At 43.2% G+C, this 18,273-nt stretch overlaps 1 protein-coding gene across 2 annotated transcripts in view; it reads right to left on the reverse strand.

The window, feature by feature from the left end:
* Positions 1–18,273, reverse strand: part of EBF2 (EBF transcription factor 2) — a 252,092-nt gene that overhangs the window by 50,089 nt on the left and 183,730 nt on the right. For both annotated transcript variants that reach the window (XM_083480543.1, XM_083480544.1), the window contains exons 8-10: positions 8,403–8,520; positions 3,230–3,360; positions 995–1,121 (exon numbers count right to left, since the gene is read on the reverse strand). In XM_083480543.1, coding sequence (XP_083336669.1) covers positions 995–1,121; positions 3,230–3,360; positions 8,403–8,520 — 376 coding nt within the window. The remainder of the gene's footprint in view (positions 1–994; positions 1,122–3,229; positions 3,361–8,402; positions 8,521–18,273) is intronic.

Here is an 18,273-nt window from a genome sequence, read left to right on the forward strand (position 1 = left end):
TCTGGGTTTTGGCAGTCCGTAACCCGAAAAAATGCAACCTGAAGCATCTATAACCCGAGGTATGACTATATAAATGGTGTGTTTGTATATAATGTGTGTGTGTGTGTGTGTGTGTGTGTGTGTGTGTGTGTATGTATATAAAAAAATTGGAGTATACCTAGAGCCAATACACGCCCGAGAGTATACTACTGGATCAGTGCGCTCTGAAATGGTTCAAACTCAGTAGTGCTGGCACAATCCATTCTACCACAAAACTCTACTGTTACTGAAAGAAATGCAGAAAGGTACAAGCGGGGGATCCCACAGCTGCAGTCCAAAATGATACAGCCCAGGCAAAGGTGGACCACCCTAGGCAAAATAAATTAGGCCTACATTTAGTTTGTATCATTATTACTCATGAGAAATACAAAAAACTCTTGTGACAGCTCCAACTCCAGCTATGTGGGGTTCAAGGGAAAATGGCAGCAGCAGCAGCAGCAGCTCTACCAAGAGCTGTGCTCCAAGCGGAGATTTGTGGCTGCATCTAGTCACCATTTACATTTCCCCACAATGCCCCTGAGCTAAGTTACATTGGGATGGCAACGCGATACCCCTACGCAGTGTTAGTCATAGTGTTGGGCTGGAAAATGATGCAGGGGGTGTGAAGGACAGGTGGACAGGTGTCACAGGCCCTGCTCTGGTGCTGGGGCCTCAACAACTGTCCCAGGACATTGGTGCATTCCTCATGGTCTGTTGCTTATTCTGATACTTCAATGTGAAATCTCAGGACAACTAAATATAACCAGTGGGTGGGGTGGGGGGCAACCAGTGCAAATGTTGGGAAAGAGCCAAAAAAGCAGGAGAAAAGAAAAGTGTCAATTTTGAAACAAAAAGCTACATTTTGCTGCTGCCCCCCCAAAAAAAGATCCATTTTCAACACAACTTTACACTTTAGTAATTTAGAATAAATAGGTCACCTGGACTTAGTCCTTTGTGATACACAGTTTTCACATACCTGTATAAATAAATCTACCAGGGGCTCCTTTGCAAAACTGCTTGGATTTATATGATAATGTTACTTCAACGACACCAGGGATGTGACGAGGGGGCGTCTGGACACGGATGGCGTGAGGGGTGATCAGCTGGGGAGATTCAAGGAGAGAAAAGAAGTAACAGTGGTGAAGCATTTGCACAGGACCCTTCACCATTCTCAGTTTGTGCTGCTAGAACAGGGCTGGAGATCTGCTGACCCTCCAAGCTCTGTGGGACTCCAGATCCCATCATCTCCAGCCACCTTGGCCAATAGTCAGAGATGATGGGAGTTGTAGTCCAACAACATCTAGAGAGCCAGAGGTTCCCCAGGCCTTTTCTACATAAAAATGGACATTAAAATTCAGCAGAAATAAACTTCTCCAGGTCAGCGGGCAAAACACACACCTTTATCTACTCAGGTTAATGATGAAGGTGGGATGCACAAATCTGTCCATTTCAGTTTATCATTTTATCCAATCTTAAGATGAGCTTGCCCCATTTCCACATAAATTTGCTTTTTTTAAAAAAAAAAAGTCTGAACAATTTGTATGAATTTTCACATTTCTCCTAGTATACATTTTTGCATGGATTTTGTCTAATATATGCATTCTAAAACAATTTCCCCATATATAATACATTTTCTTAAATTATTTTTTCTAGGATGCATATTTCACTAATATATGCTTTTTGTGTGCAAGTGTTCTTTAATATATGCTATTTGGTGTGTATTTTTGCATAAGGAACTGGACTACAAATTTCAGAGAAGTGACTTGGGAAGCTCAGCTGTGTTTCAGTTTACATCTTAGTTCAGGAAGGTAAGTAGGTCTGCATTAAAACGTGAACTGAACTAATTTTACTCCATCTCTAGTACTTTTTGTTTTAAGTACTGAATAATTTGGGTCAACTTTTTATATATGTGAAGCCTGATCAAAAAAGTTCTGAATTACCTGGTTTTGTTTCATAAGAGGAACCAATCCACTAAATGTCCTCACTAGTTCTATTTTTCATTTCCAAATTTAGTATATACAATTTGTGACAGTTTTCAACACCTTTGTGCCTCCCCCTTGCACCTCTTCTATGGAGCTAATGCACAAGTGTGGCCATGTTGACAAAACACTGCCCAAAAAAGCTACTGTTGGTGGGATTTGTGTAGGACTGTTTGAATTTCCCTGGGGGTAGGCAAATTGTTCTGCCATTTCAGGCATGGCATAGAGGGTGGGGGGTGGGAGGCAACTTGTCTTGGTGCCCACGATGTCTACATCAACAGCTCCTCCTTTTCTGCCCATTGCTGCCTATGAGTTTCGTCTTCTCTTTTCCCGCAAGCCCCCCTCCACCATCTACTATATATTTCAGAAAGTTGTTTGATCAAAATGCTTTTTTCAAAGTGTAAAGTGGCACACTCGGCCACCTTGTATAAAAACTGAAGTTAAGCCAACCCTCCACTGAAAACCTTGGCTTGTCTGTCCCACCCCCATAGCTGTATTAAGTCTCTCCACTTCCATGGGGGGCGTGAGTGGTCTGAAACCAATGCCTCCACTTGAAGTAGGTCTTTAGAGGAACATGAAAACTACAGCAAACTGCAGACATGGATTGGCGTGTGAGAGAGAGCGCAGAGGCAGTTGTGTCCCCTGGCAGTGGCAGCGCACTTGTAGGGATGGAGGCAAGACAGAAGTGAGGTTAAAGGAGCTCTGGGTTGATGGCAATGGTCTATGGCGCTCCCCTCTCCTTGCAGCAACCTTACACAACCTCATCACCACTGCCACACTCCCCAGTGGGACATTCCCATCATGAAACACTGGGGGTGCACTGTACAAAATCGTACAAAAAAATGGATATTCTCTCTCTGTTAGCAACCCGTTGATTATGCCATTTGAATTTTACCACCTGAGAAATGATAAATATCGTATGGGCCTGAATATAAGCCACATCTTTAAAATTCGAGGGGGGGGGGAGACAATATCCAAATATAAGCTGCTCCCTTAAAATTCCGCAGGCACTCACACTCTGTTTTAGAGTATGTCTGTTTCAGCAGCGATATTGCAAAAGCCAATTTTTGTAAGGTCATGAATTTAAGCCACACTTTAACTTTTCATGGTCAGAATTTGGAAGAAAAAGTGCAGCTTATATTCAGGCCAATGCGGTAGAACCAATGCAAGCTACCTTAGCTCTTTGAGAAGGATAGCTTGGCAAGCAATAACCAGAAAGCATGCTGACCTACCTCACTCCATACCAGCATGGTCCCAAATACGACCTGTAGCCCATCAAAGAAGTTGTCTCCTATAATGATAACCATTGCTCCCCCTGTGGTCCAGCCTTCACTTGGGCTAATTGCTTTGATGCAGGGAGTGGCTACAGGATAGGAGAAAGGGGAAGGGAAGGCAAAAAGAGACATCAGAGTCACTTTTCTAGCAAAGATTACTAGCTTTATTGTACCCTGCAGGGAAGATTCCAGCCATCTCCATTTTGTTACAATATAAACATACCAATTTGACATACCGATTGCAGCCAGTATTGTTTACTCCAGGGGTTAAAACCTTTGGAACTTCCAGGTGTTATTGGACTCCATTTCCCATCATCCCCATCCATCATGGGTCAGTGGGAGTCAGGGATGATGGGACTGATAGTCCAGCAACATTCAGAGGGCCAGATGTTCCCCTGGCTACTAGCCATGTTGGCTATGATTGATGGGAGATAGAGTCCTACAACATCTGGAGAACAGCAAAGTAAATATTAGCAGTGAAAGTTGGGTTAGATAACAATCGTTCTATTGCCAGAAACTTCAGAAAAGTTAACATTTTCTCCCCTGGGCTTTTATAGCATAGATATAAACTCTGTGGATTCTGGAGAACTTCTATATTCTTCTTTGCCATCCTAAAAAGTTCACTTGCTATCATTCAATTGAAGCAGATCCAGACTACAAAAATATATTGGTTCTACACCAGTTTAACTCTTATGGCATCCCTAATGAATTCTGGGAATTGAAGTCTGGTGTGGGTGCTGAGAATTATCCCTTAGACATCCCTAGCCTATGAAAAAGATGAATCTCATGTAAGGCATCAGTAAAAAAAGAAGTGGAAATAAAATTGCAATGCTTTCATACAAATCTAGGGTACAAATTCACCATGGGGAAGAAAAGGGCAACACAAAATATTAAGGAGCTGGAGAAAAACTCCCCTATGAAAACATTTGGGCTTCTGGATTTAGGGGGGGGGGGGGAGGCAAGGGTGTGTATACATAAATTGATGCATCATTGAGAAAGTGAATGAAGAGACATTTTTTCTGCCTCTATCTTAATTAATAATCGAACCTGGAGTCTGGGTCAGCCCCACCACTAGGGCAGTGGATGAGCAGGGGTGTGTGTTGTGCCACACATGTGGCCCTATGCTTCCAAGCTGCCCTGCCTTGTGCTCTCTAATCCAGCAAGCCATCTCAGGTGTGATGGAGGATGCTCTTTCATCACCATTCAACGGACAGTCCGCTCAGCTTCCGCATATGGGATGGGGAGAAGGGTACAACCTTCTCCTTTGCCTCAGGCAGCAAAATGTCCTGGGCCAGCCTTGCCAGGGGTCACACAATGTGGTGGGAAATTCTGGACACACAAAACAAAGCCTTTTCTTCACAGGGCACATAGTTTAACTATGGATTTCATTTCATGAATGCATCTGGTTGACCACTCTAGAAAATGGGATACTGAACTGCATAGTTTGCCCCAGCAAAACTCTTCTTGTGTTTTTATGCTCTTACTAGGGATGGCCAACTCTGTTTCTCTCAGCTTCTAGCCCCCCCCCCCCCCGCCAGTCTTGCATTCAGTTTACTAGATTCCCACATCAGTTTGCATTGTTATTATTGTTCTTAAGAAAAACAGTCCTTGCAAAAGTTCGGTTTTAGAATGCATTTTTTGGTTGGAGAACAGTACTGCAAACTTTGGAGGAGGATGCATTTTGAAGGAGAGCTGTATTTACATATGTATACTGTTTCAGGAAGTGTGGATGAGGTAGATTCATGTCAAAATGAGAAGCAAAGTGGATTCTGACCCCCATCCCTCGTTCAGATATGCCCTTCTAGTGAGTGTGTAGGATATTCATTGCAGAGTAACTTCGTACATTCCCTGCTGGAAGTTAAACTTCTGGTGCTGGTAAGGTGACAGCTGGGGAATCATGTTGCCTCGCACCAGTCCACAAAATGTTAATATCTGTCCGACTGGAGGGGCAACAGAGCCAGCTCCAGTGAAGTATGAATTAGCTCAGCGGTAGGTCACATGTTTTGCATGTGGGATGTCCCAGGCTCCTTCATGGCATCTTGAGTTAAAAGAGCTCAGGTAGCAGGATGGTGAGAAACCCCTGCCTGAGAGCCCTGAGAGTCAGCTGCCAGTCAAAACTGATAGTAACTGATTAGATGCATCAGTGGTCTTGAACCAGCATAAGGCAGCACCAAGCAGAAATATAAGCATCCGTGTCGACAGGCTAATAACAATACACAACATTTATATTAAGCATTTTCACTGTAGTCCTGTACATTTTTGCTTGGAAGCAAGTCCTGCTATAAGTGTGACTTCCTAGTAAGTGTGCTTAGGATTACATTCTTAAGCATGCAAGAGTGCAATCCTATCCGTGTCTACTCAGAAGCAAGTTCAACTCTGTGACGCCCCAGGGAATTTGATGGTGCAATATAATTTAAAAAATAAATAAAAACAAGCAAGTATCAATAGGCTGGGTTTATTAATGGTTTGCATAAGTAAAAAAAATAAAAATAAATCTCCTGCATTCATCCCAGTATTACTGCAAGAGATATCTACATTTTACATCTTGTGTTTTGTCCCTGGTGTATATACATTTTAATGACTGTGTTAACCCCCCCTCCCCCCAAGCCATCCAGGGGAATATAAACTGAAGAGCTGTATACAAATGTAATAAATAGATCATAGGTAATAAAATTCATTTTACGAATTTCTGGCTTTCATAGGATAGGGTATTTCCCTCTACACACACACACACACACACACACACACACACACACACACTCCCCCTCCCTCCAACCTCTTTCATACGTTCAGGGCCTCTGGACTATACATCCCATCAAGATCCCAATATGGTTTTCCAGTCCATAACCAAAGTCAATCCATCACTCCATTCCCAATGTTGACAAGGTCAGAGGTGGAAGGGAGCTTTGGCAGGGCTCCAAAAATACGAGACTCCTTTGAACAGCCAGTCAATCACATTCAATCAGTCAAGGAAAAACTGGAAGGCTTCCTAGCTTTGGAATCTTGGGAGTTTCCTTCTACCATTTCACTGCCCGCTGGGGGAGAATTAACACTGCTCCGAATTCTTTACTGATTCAATCATTTTCTTCCAGTTCATTAATTCTCCTTTAGGTTGATGCAGGGCACATTTTAAAAGGGAGGGACGCAACAAAACACCCTAATGAAATAATAGACTAACTTGTCTCTTCTCGTAACGTCACAAAGTCTTCTCACTTTCACTAGCTGCAAGGAGAGGGCCAAGAGGGGCTTCTCTAGTTATTTTTAACTGGTGCCAGAATGGGGCTGGCAAGAGTGTAGGCGATTATCCAATTTGAAGCTTAGCAGATCCAGTGATTTGTAATTGCTTGAAAATACAGCCTGCAGACGATGGTGATTCCTCGCTTAGCCAAACAAACGAAAATCAATTAGTGTCAGTTCCCTTCTGCGCATTGTTACGTTTCCCGCAGTTTGTTTAAGGGAACGGCTGACACTTTTTCATACACATCTTGTGCTGTTACATTTCTGTTTAACTAAGATGTCATGTTGCTTGATTCGCTCAAAATCAAGTCAAGCCCAGCTGAGCAACGAAGTCTGAAATTCTTTTGTGGAATATTTAGCACATTGCCTCTCAGCTGCTCTGTCCTGAAGAAGCAACTAGAATGCAGAGTGAGACCGCCAGATTTTAATGATACAAAAGTGTTGGTCAACTTTAGATGTTATGCAGGTTGCTGGTCTCACTCACAAGGGTTGCCTCCTTATGAAAGCAAGGTAATCCATAAGCTGATGGGAACATGGGGAACTGTCACAATACACTGATTGGTCCATCCAGAGCAGCACACTGACTGGCAGAGGCTTTCCAGGATATCAGATCAGGCTTTCTCCCAACCATATGAGGAGATAGCAGGGATTGAAGTTGGAATTTTCCGTATTCAAGTTATGGTCTTTCCCTTATATTTAATCAGACCATTGGTCCACCTAGCTCAGTATTGTCTATACTGACTGTCAGTGGCTGTCCAGGATTTCAGACTAGGATCTCTTCCATCCCTACCTGGCGATGCCAGGGCCTAGACCTGGGATCTTCTGCATGGAAAGCAGACGCTTTTCCCTTCGGATCTTAGCAACATTAGTAAATTAGCCAAACTAATTGCTCAACTACACACTACAGAGGAGGGCCAAGCTAACATGTGATATTAATGGAATAGATTTCCTTGGAATGCAAGCTATTCCTTGCCTTAATTTGCTCATCTGGATGGAGGATACCAAGGAGTGTGTGAGTTTGTGTAGAAACCAGCCTACTGTCCAAAAATAACTTTTACATTTGTTGCTCTGCCCTCTTTTGCTTTTTGCCCCACTCACCACCAGTGGCGTAGCGTGGGGGGTGCAGGGGGGGGCCGGCCGCACCGGGCGCAACATCTGGGGGTTAGGGTTAGGGGGCGCAAATCCACAGGTTAGGGGGCGCAAATCCATGGGTTAGGGGGCGCAAATTACTTGCCTTGCCCCGGGTGCTGACAACCCACGCTACGCCACTGCTCACCACTGGGAAGTGGCCCTTGGGTGGTTGTCCAGAAGGGAATGCAACCCTCTGGCTGAAAAGGGTTTCTTGCCCCAACATAGGAGAAATATATATTTGCAAGCAACAATTCAAAAATGACCATTCCAGTTGGGATGAGTGAGACCTAGTGCTTATGTGTGCACGTTTAGATTTTCACTAAAGATAGGGTGCAGCCACCATGCCTCCAATCTGGGATTTAAAACACAACCCTGTGCAGGTTTTCTTGGAATTAAGAACTATTGAGGTGCCCGAGAGTAAGTAAAAAGGCTATGCTTGCTCTGTATAGGATTGCATTGTTAATGTTTGAAGACACAGAGGGGGGTGAGGAAGGGTTGGTGATTGGTAACTCCAGCTGCCCATGGCAACACAATTTTTAAAAGAGACCTTTAAACACTTTCAAAAGGAAAAGAGGGGTAAAATAGCTATAGGGAGTTACTTGGGACAATTACCAGAAAATCAGGTGTCTCCCTGGTAAATAGCATTTGCATTCCTTCTTCATCTTGCACACACTGCTGTTTTCTCTCCACTTTGATTATGTGACATATTTTGGACAATACTTCCCTTTCCTTCCCCATCCCCACCCCAGATAAAGGGCCATACCTTCAGACGGATCAAGCCTTCTCGCCCTCCGTCCGTGTTTTGAGTTGTTGTGAACAAACATGTTGTCAGATACCGCCAGTACGTGCCCATCGACATTCACCGTTGTTGATAACACAACCTGCGTATTAAAAAGGCAGGGGAAGACAAGGCAGACAAATTACTTTCAGAGATCCATGTTTGATGCATTAATTAATCAGCTGAGTTTAAAATTCTATTCTATTTTGGCAAAATGAAATTGTGTCCTGCGGGGCTTATTCCTTCATTGAGGGACAAGATCTTTCTGCCTTGCATTAATTTCATTTAGCAAAGCATCCTAAGAACCGGAAGACTCCTTGGGTCTTGGCATCGTAATATGCCAGCAAACTGCAAATGGCCTTAAATTTCATTTCCTATATCAGAAAGTATCACAAACTCTTTTCAGATGTCCTAAAAGGCCCTATTTTGAATACATATGAATATAAAAAGAAGCCTTGTCAGTCAGAGCACTGGTCCATCTCGTTCAGTTCTGTCTACATTGACTGGCAATGGCTCTCTGGGGTTTCAGAACCACTCTAACCAACTGAGCTATTCAGATACGAGTCCCTCCCTCTCCTGCCTGGAGATGCCAGCTATTGAACCTGGGACCTTCTGCACACAGAGCTTATGCACATACAAGCTCTATGCACTACTGAGTATTCAGGAAAAAGCAAGGTCCCTAATCCAGGATGAGAGGTACCACAGCTCCAGATATCAGTTACTGGGGGAAGTCAGTGGGGAAAGTCCTGCTTGGGTGCACTGCCTCTTTTACTTCTGATAGGGTGGCCATGTATCCTACTTTACATGCAAGTTGCAATATACAGAGCCTGTTAACATGTAGTCATTGGTGATGTGGGTGGGGTGAACAATAAGCATTCTTTTCAGTGCCAGGTAAAAACATTATTGTTTAGACAAACCTACCCAGATGCTTAGAAAGTTGTTTTTAATTTTAATCTGTTTTAGTATTTTTTGCATGTTTTAAAGTATTGTTTTCTTAAAGTATTGTTGTAATTTTTTTCATTATTTCATTTTTTTGCAAACTGCTTGGATGCTTCGTTTGTTTTTTTTACACTGAAGCAGTGTAGAAATTTTATGGAATAAATAGTAAGTAAATAATAAACCCACTGCCCCTCCATGCATTTTTGAACAGTCTAAAGAACTACTATGCAAAGCAAGTCCATTTCTCAATGCACACCTGGGTAGTGCAGCCATCGGCAATACTGCACCTGTAAGCATTATGGAACATCATATTTAAAAGGCATTTGCCTATGAAGTCAAGGACTCTGTGTACATTTTCCCAAATCACCTAAGCATGGAATACCAATCAAGCTTCGAAAATCAATAGAACAGACAAGCTAGCCCTTACAAAGGCAGCACTGGCAAAAAGTCAGGCTCCAGCAAACAGAGAACTCCCACAGCTGTAGTAAACATAACCAAAGGAATGGAAACTCACAGCAGAGGCAGAGGGACTTACCTACGTGGAGGTTAGCCTTCAGTAAGAGGAGGTTGTAGATAATTAGATTAGAACCCAGAATAGGTAAAGGTAAAGGGGTAAAGGGACCCCTGACCGTTAGGTCCAGTCACAGAGAACTCTGGGGTTGTGGCGCTAATCTTGCTTTACTGGCCGAGGGAGCCAGCATTTATCCGCACACAGCTTCTGGGTCATGTGGCCAGCATGACTAAGCCGATTTTGGCAAAACCAGAGCAGTGCATATAAATGCCATTTACCTTCCCGCCGGAGCGATACCTATTTATCTACTCGCACTCTGACGTGCTTCTGAACTGCTAAGTTGGCAGGAGCAGTGACCGAGGTATGGGAGCTCACCCCATCGTGGGGATTCGAACCGCCAACCTTCTGATTGACAAGCCCTAGGCTCTGTGGTTTAGACCACAGCGCCACCCGAGTCCTAGTAGAACCTGGAATACCTGCATTCAAACCCCTATTTAGCTATGCTGCACACTGGGTGATATTGGTGATATTTTTTCTCTACCTAGCCCATCTCACAGGGCTGTTTTGAGGACAGAAATAGTACCAGTAGTACCAGGGGCATATTCAAAGGTGAACTTTCTGAAACAATAACCACTGTTAGAATACGTGCCCCACACTGGGCAAAGGATTGCTCCATTGTAGGGGGCAGTGGACTAGATGGTGCTCATGGTCCCTTCCAGCTCTATGATTCTATGAGTCTATGATCCTTCAAAACTCACACCTATCCAAAGTTTGCAAAGCAGTCGTCTGCCAAAGCAACATGCACAAATATGCACATGCTAAAAGCATGTGTATACAGTACATGTGCATATTACTGTAAATAACATACAGAAATGTATTACGTTAGTAGAAATTTCTTTGCAGAAATGTAAGTATTTGCAGATATCAACTGTATAGGAGAAAGTCAGACAAAAATACTGGCAGTTTTCCAGAGGACTTTTAAAAAATTTAAATTGCAAACTGACGTGGAAATGTGGAGGACTAAATTTAAAACTGGGACAATAAGAAATTGAAGCACTTGCTCTGAGCAATGAGAGCATCACTGAGGGAAATGAGGGGAAGCCCCATTGATGTTAGCTAGCATGAGAGTCAGCACATGCCAAGCCCTTAAACAGCAGGGGGAGGGTATCGCCTTTGTGCCCTGCTGAGGAGCTTGCTGGAAGATGCTAGCAGCTAGCCACTGTGGAGAAAAAGATTGCTGGACTAGAAGGACCTTTGATCTGATCCAGCAGAGCTTTTGTAATGCTCTTAAGACTTTTGGCTACTCCTGTATTTATTAAAGAACACCCAGTGCATTAAAGATCTTAAATGTGCAAGCAAGGGGCACATAACAGCTCACCTTGCAATTCAGCAGGATGAAGTCATCAAGTTACATAAAGTACACCCTTTCTAAAGGGTGTCTGGTAAGCTTGTTTTGGTCAAGAATCAGAACATAATTCTCGGGGTGTTTTTGTAAGCTGGAATTTATTCCAAAGCACAAATCATATGATGACAGTATTCATATATGAATGATGCATGCATGTATCAAACATGTACTAGTTTTGCTGCTTTTTTGTTGAGTGTTATTGGTTATAGCATGGCTAAATTGAAATGCTAGTAGTAGCAGTAGTAACAACAACAACAGTGAATATCTGAAAGCTCCTGAACGTCAACATTTGCAAATAAATGCTGCAAATCCCACACCAAAAATTTATGAATAACCAAAAATGAAATGCACCAGTGAACTTGACTGTGACCTAAATAATCACGCAGTGAGCTTGATGGCTGAGTGGAGATTTGAGCCCCAGTCTCTTGGGCCTTAGTCCAACACTCTAACCCACTACACCCCATCTGGGATTCAGTCACAAACAGTTAGACATTTTCTGTAATATCCGTCTTGCCAGTTTTGCTGGCAAACAATGTATGAACAAGGGCTTATATTGCCCCTGCTCACTGACTTGCTGCAATTTGTACATGAGTGCAACCATTAATATATTATTCTACTGACATGCATTCTATTACACAGCAGGTATCTTATTGCTAAAGAACAACCGGATGCCTCTGGGAAGCCCACAACCAGAGGACAGGAGCAAAAGTCCTCTTCCACTAAGTTCCCCAACTTTCAGAGCCTCTGACCTGGAAGGGAGCTGTATATCCATTGTTATCCTCCATGAATTTATCAAATCTCTTTTTAAAGCCATCTAAGTTAGTGGTTGTCACTATGGTCACATCCACACCAGATAATTAAAGCAAATTTAAATAACATGTCTTTCCCAAAGGAATCCTGGAAATTGTTGTGTACCCCTCACAGAGCTACAATTCTCAACAGCCTCAAAAAAAATACAGCTCCTACGATTTTTGATTATTTTTTTTTAGGGGAAGCCAAATGCTTTACATTGCTTTAAATATTTGGTGAAGATGTGAACTACATCTTCTGGCAGTGAATTCCATAGTACTGTGTGAAGAAGTACTTCAGCTTCTCTATTCTGAATCGCCTTCTGGTCAGTTTCATTGGATGACCCTGAATCAGTGGTGGAGAGCAGGCGAGGGCGGGGCTGGTGCACGTCTCGGGGCGGAGCACGCTGCCCAGGGGCGCGCCACCTGCGGGGGGTGTGGTGCCCAGCACGGGGGGGGGGGCATAATGGCACCCTGGGGATCACGCTGCCGGGGGCGGTACGCTCCCCCCACACTCCTCTTCTTCCGCCAGTGCCCTGAATTCTAATATTATGAGAGAAAGCTCTCTCAATTCACTTTCTCTCCACTGTGCATAAAGTTAAGGACCTCAATCAAGCCCCCTCCTGTCACTATAATTGTGGTTGTCTTATCTGGCACATTTTCCAGTTCTACACCTCCATTTTGAGATGCAGAACCATACAATGAATAGATTCTCCCAGAGTGGCTGGGGAAACCCAGTCAGATGGGCAGGGTATTATTATTATTATTATTATTATTATTATTATTATTATTATTATTATTATTTTCCTTAGTTCCTTAGTTCAATTCCACCATTGTTCCTCCTGGCTCACACTGCCTGCACACTCCCAACCAGCCGAAGATGATGAGCTCTTCCAGGGTCTTGATCTGTCGTCTTCCGAGGGCTGAATGAGGCGCGGAGGCTGCCACAGCCGCTTGAATGCAGCTAAGCCCCTCCCCCAGACCAGCCCTACTGGCTGGCCAGCCAAGGGGGCAGCGCGGCAGCTGGGAGATGACGCAGGGGACCAAACATGCCCCCCTGCTGCCGCGGGAACGGGTCCCGCTCACAATACCTCCCCTCTGTGAGGAGGAGGAGGAGAGGCTTTGTTTGATCAACGTGCAGAGGGGAGGCAGAAGAAATGGAAAGAAATTACTCCTGTGGCAAACTCTGCAGGTGCAACAGTCTCCACAGTGTGCAGAAATCAAAGCAGAACAACTGCATGTTCCAGAGGGTTTTGTTGTGTGTCAAGAACCCATGTCCCCACATCATGTTGAATAATAACACATGGACACTATATTTTAGGTTAATGGGCAAAATTTAGGCCACAACTTTATTGGTTATAGAATGTGAGTGGTATTGGCTTAGGCACTGGAATTGAACTGACTATATCTGACTCCTGCCCACCTGCAGGAAGTCCCACAAGGGTTTACCACCAGTAGGGGGAGCCCTGCTGATGCACACCAACTAGGATCTCCCCCAGGGTCACTGATAGGGGTCATGCCATGGCCCTAGCCACTGTCTGGGCTTCGGACAGAGACTATGCCCCTCAGATTCCTTTAACAGAATACCCTTTAGCATGGAGGGGCAGGTGATGGCCACACCTCCCCTCCCCTGAACAAGGTTTTACCAATGCCTAACCATCAAACATTACAAAGTTGTGGCATTTGTTACGAGGCAGGCGAAAACTAAATGGCCAGTGCCAATTTGCCAAGTGGAAAAGTTCCTACCAGGCCCCTCAACGGCGACCAACCAAGGTCCATAGCAAGGCCAATATAGTCAATGCATGAAAAGAGGGCGGGAGGGCAGGAGATCTGTGGAAGCTGGAACAAGAGGGAGGTCCCCTTGCCGCGCTGCGGTTTAAAAGGGGGGTAAGCCCCCCCCGGCCAGCTGGGTTTGGAGGGCCGGGGGCCATATCGCGGGGCTTCGCCGGCCCCCGATGTGTGTGGAGGCCACGTGATCCAGCCGCAACACCATCCCACTCGGAAGTGGAATGGCTTTCTAAAGCTAATCCTGAATGCTGAGTTGAGGTGATGTTGGGTTTGTCCAAAGCAAGGCAGGGATGGTGAAGCCCTTCATGGTGCCTTGGTGGACCAGATTTTGTTTTTTTTAAAAAAAAACAAACCCTGCAGAAAAGCATCTGCTAAAAGTGAAACTATATCTCTAAGCTTCCCATAGAAGGAAGAGGCTAAAGTGGAGAAGAGGAGTAGAGGAAAGGGAACAGCTTTGCAAAACTGAAACGTACACCTCTATCTAATGTAAAAAATCCAGGATCAGCAGGGGGAATGGGGAGCTCCTTTGCAAATTACAGGTCTACACTGTAATGACAGGAAATGGTTTTACCAGCATTCTCCTATCCCAATGTTTTGAGGAAGGGAGCAGATTTTCAGGAGTGAAACCTAAGTCAACAACAACACCAAAACTAATTGGACAGTTACGATGAGAGTGCATGTCGGACCTCGTCTTCAGTTTTCCTTTTTCTGTGATCCGTCCCTTGGAGCTCTCCGGGCCCCTAGCTGTTATTTGGCTCTGCTCATTGACCCACCCTTGCATCGTGGTGTTCACCCTCTGGTGTCGAATATATCGGTCCTTATGCCTCTGTGCTTTTATGTTTGTACATATTTTATGGGCTAATAGCCGTAAATAAACAAATAAACAAATAAAAACCTAAGTCTTTAAGCTTACAGAAGACAACAAGATGGGATTAAGGATGGGGCAGCGGGGAAAGCTCCTTTGCAATTGACTGGGCTACTGTTGCTTATAATCAGACAGAATTATTTTACCTGAAAAGCAGACATCTTTTATTTCCTCCCACCTCAAAATCAAATTTTCTTTACTTTTTTTTTTAGGTTTTACCCCTTATGGTTGTGAAAAGGGGGCTCTTTAATGTTGCCTCTAGCTGCATGGGAGCCGTAACTGCCATATAGCTAAAGTAATATCAAAGGCTGCAATCCTATACACATGAAAGAAGAATCTCCTGGTGTGTTAAGTTGTGGGTGAACATATCATACGGCACAGCGATTCTTCAAACAGGCCAGAACAGAACAGAACTGAAGGGTTCAGTCAGCCTGCTTATATAGAGCTCCAGTACAACGTAACTGTAACAATTTTCTAAAACTATCCAATCACTGAACGTCACTTTTGATCCCTTATTTGCATAACTATCTACAGTATCCCCCTGCTGGCCGAGGGTGAGAACTTCAGTACATAACATGGTGGATCAGACCAAAGGCTCATTTAGTTCAGCACTCCGTTCTCACTAGATGCTTATGGGAATCCTGGAAGCAAGACATTAGCACAACAGTGCTTTCCCACTTGTGCTCCTCAGCATACTACTTCTGTTGCTGAAGGAGGAGCATAGTCACTGGGGCTACAAGGCATTGATAGCCTTGTTTTCCATGTATTTGTCCAAACCTCTTTTAAGGTGGTGGGCATCACTACATCTTGTGGCATAAAACAGGAGTTATGTCTACCCCAGGATCATGTTGGTTGCCCTTTCCTGAACCATTTCCACCTCTACAATATCTTTTTGGGGATGCGGTGGCTACCACTGCACACAGTATCCCTAATGTGGTCACACCATAGATTGCTAGAATGCTATCGTGCTATTGGCAGCCTTGTTTTCAAATCCTTTTGTAACATGGACTTGACCTTTTTCACAGCTGCCACACTCTGGGTCAACATTTTTACTGAATTATCATGACTTCTCTTTCCTGGTCAGTCACCACTAGTTCAGGCACCATCAGTGTGAGTGTGAAATTAGAATTTTTTGCCTCACTTGTTTAGATTGGAATCATATTTCTCATTTTAATTCAATTCACTCAGTTTTGAGAGGTTCTTTGGGGTTCCTCTCAATCCCAGCTCACCATTCAGCCCAATTATTTATGAACAAATTAAAACACAGAGATCCCAATGACAGTCTTGGACAGATTCCACTACATCCCTCCACTGTCAAAACTCTCCATTTATTTCTGCTCTCTTCTTCCTGTTACTGATCCTATGAGAACCAATTCTCATGCCCCATGACTGTTCATCTTACTTAGGGACATTTTCAGAAATCCAAGTACACAATGTCTATCCATTTGCTTACTTACCCACTCAGAACACTAAAGGTTAGTTAGATGAGAGTTGAGGAAGCTATGCTGGCAAGACTTATTCTTCTATATGTTTGGTAATTCTATCTTTGACAAAGCTTTTCACCAGTTTTATCAGAAAGATATTAAACTAACTGACCTGTAATGTCTCACCTCAATTCCTAATAATAATAATAATAATAATAATAATAATAATAATAATAATGTGTTATTGGTCAGGTATGGGTATTAATCTTAAGGTATGGATATTTATCTTACTTTTTTTTGTAAGAAAATCACCAATTTCACATTTGGGTTAAGAACTTCTTTAATGCCATCTGGACCTGGTGGTTTGTTCATTTTTTATTTGTCAGTACAGCCTAGAGCTTTTTTTGCAAATCAAGAAAATATTTAATAATAATAATAATAATAATAATAATAATAATAATAATAATAATAATAATTTATGAAAAAAGAAAGGGGGAGAAGGAAGACAAGATACTCCAGACCTCAAAAATCCACGGAGAAATTCAGAGGAGAATTTTGGAAGCACCCATATTCCATAGGCCAATATGCATTCATTAAAGAATAAAAAGCTAACCCTGTGTGGGAATATTCTCAAACCTGTGTGTCCCACTTTCAGAAAGAGAATTTCTGGCTTTAACAGCTGACAAAACTGTTCTTGGCCCACAGAAGGGAAACCTGCTCTCTGGGAGAATCTTATGCTGACTGAAAGAATGCTTTGTCTTCTCAAGATGAACTTAATTCATTCCAAAAGGTGCCTGTCATACTGCGCATTAATGCTGTACTCGCATTCCCGCCACAAAATGTGTTGCTTTCATGTGCCAATAGATTTCATCATTGTGCATTTGGGTGGAGCTGGGACTCTGCTCCAAAGTGAACATTTCCCCTGTGACATAAGAGAGCCCAGTCAGATGCACTTCATTATTTTCTCTTAAACAATGGAAATAAATTTTAATCTCTTGCTGGCCAGCCCAGACCACACTTCAGTGGCAAGGGAATAAGGCTGAATTATTCCAGTGTCTGAAATATTTACGAGAAGATTTTAAATTGTAACCAAATGTAAATCAAAACGTATATTATTGCACATACATAACACACACACACACAATTCGAACCATGCACAAGCAGAGACTATATATTATACACACCCAATGGGATAGAGGTATAAACTTATATATACACCGGAAGCATACAGTCGACCACAGATCATTCTAGCATATTTTTACATATATGTGTGTGTGTGTGCTTAATTTAATATGACTGGAGGTAGCAGTGGCAGAAGGTATCAAAAACAATCATGTAGTGGGAGATTTGGGGCCAGAGAAGATGTGATGTGGCAGCCATGTTTGTTTTCTCATGGTTCTGCCTCATTTTTCATATAAAGTAAGGTGAGGAAATATATTATTTTTTACAACAAAAACTGCATGTGGAGGAGGAAACCTGACTGCCCCACTGCCTTATTGCAGGCTTGGATCCTTTGAGCTCTTCCCTCCCCAGCTTGGTTCTCACCCAGTATCTCAGTGCCAAACTAGGAATGGTCCATTTTTTTTGATCTTCTGTGGGTGTGCTTCCCACCACCATGACAAAAAAAAAGAAACATCTCTCAGCAGTTTCCATAAATTAGCATAAAATAGTCACAAAAAATACAGATAAAATCCACAAAATTCAAAAACAAGTATAAATAATAAAATGGTAAATAATACTAAGCATCATCTCCCTGACGTTAATAGATCTATTCATTTACTACGCATTATAATTTATTTCAACATTATCCCAATTGTCTTGGATTTAGGGGGCTGGGGAGTTTCTCTTACCCCACACCTACACAGAATAATCTAGATAACGTTGAAATAAATAATTAGTAAATTAATTCACATTTTTGCAGTCTCTTACATACTATGGACGGTGTCCAAAGAACTCTTCTACTAGCACAAGTTATGCTTGTGCAGCAGAAATTTATCCGCTTCTCCTCCTCCCCATGAAACCCAGGACCCTTCCCAAATCTGCTCCAGAGGGTGTGGAGGAGCTCCAGAAGAGATCTGGGGTAGCGTGGGGGAGGGGAGAAGTGTGCTACCATGATGGGTTCCTTAGCAATATACT

The sequence above is a fragment of the Podarcis liolepis genome (genome assembly GCF_965112155.1).
Source record: "Podarcis liolepis genome assembly, chromosome: 16".
NCBI classification, from domain to species: Eukaryota; Metazoa; Chordata; class Lepidosauria; order Squamata; family Lacertidae; genus Podarcis; species Podarcis liolepis.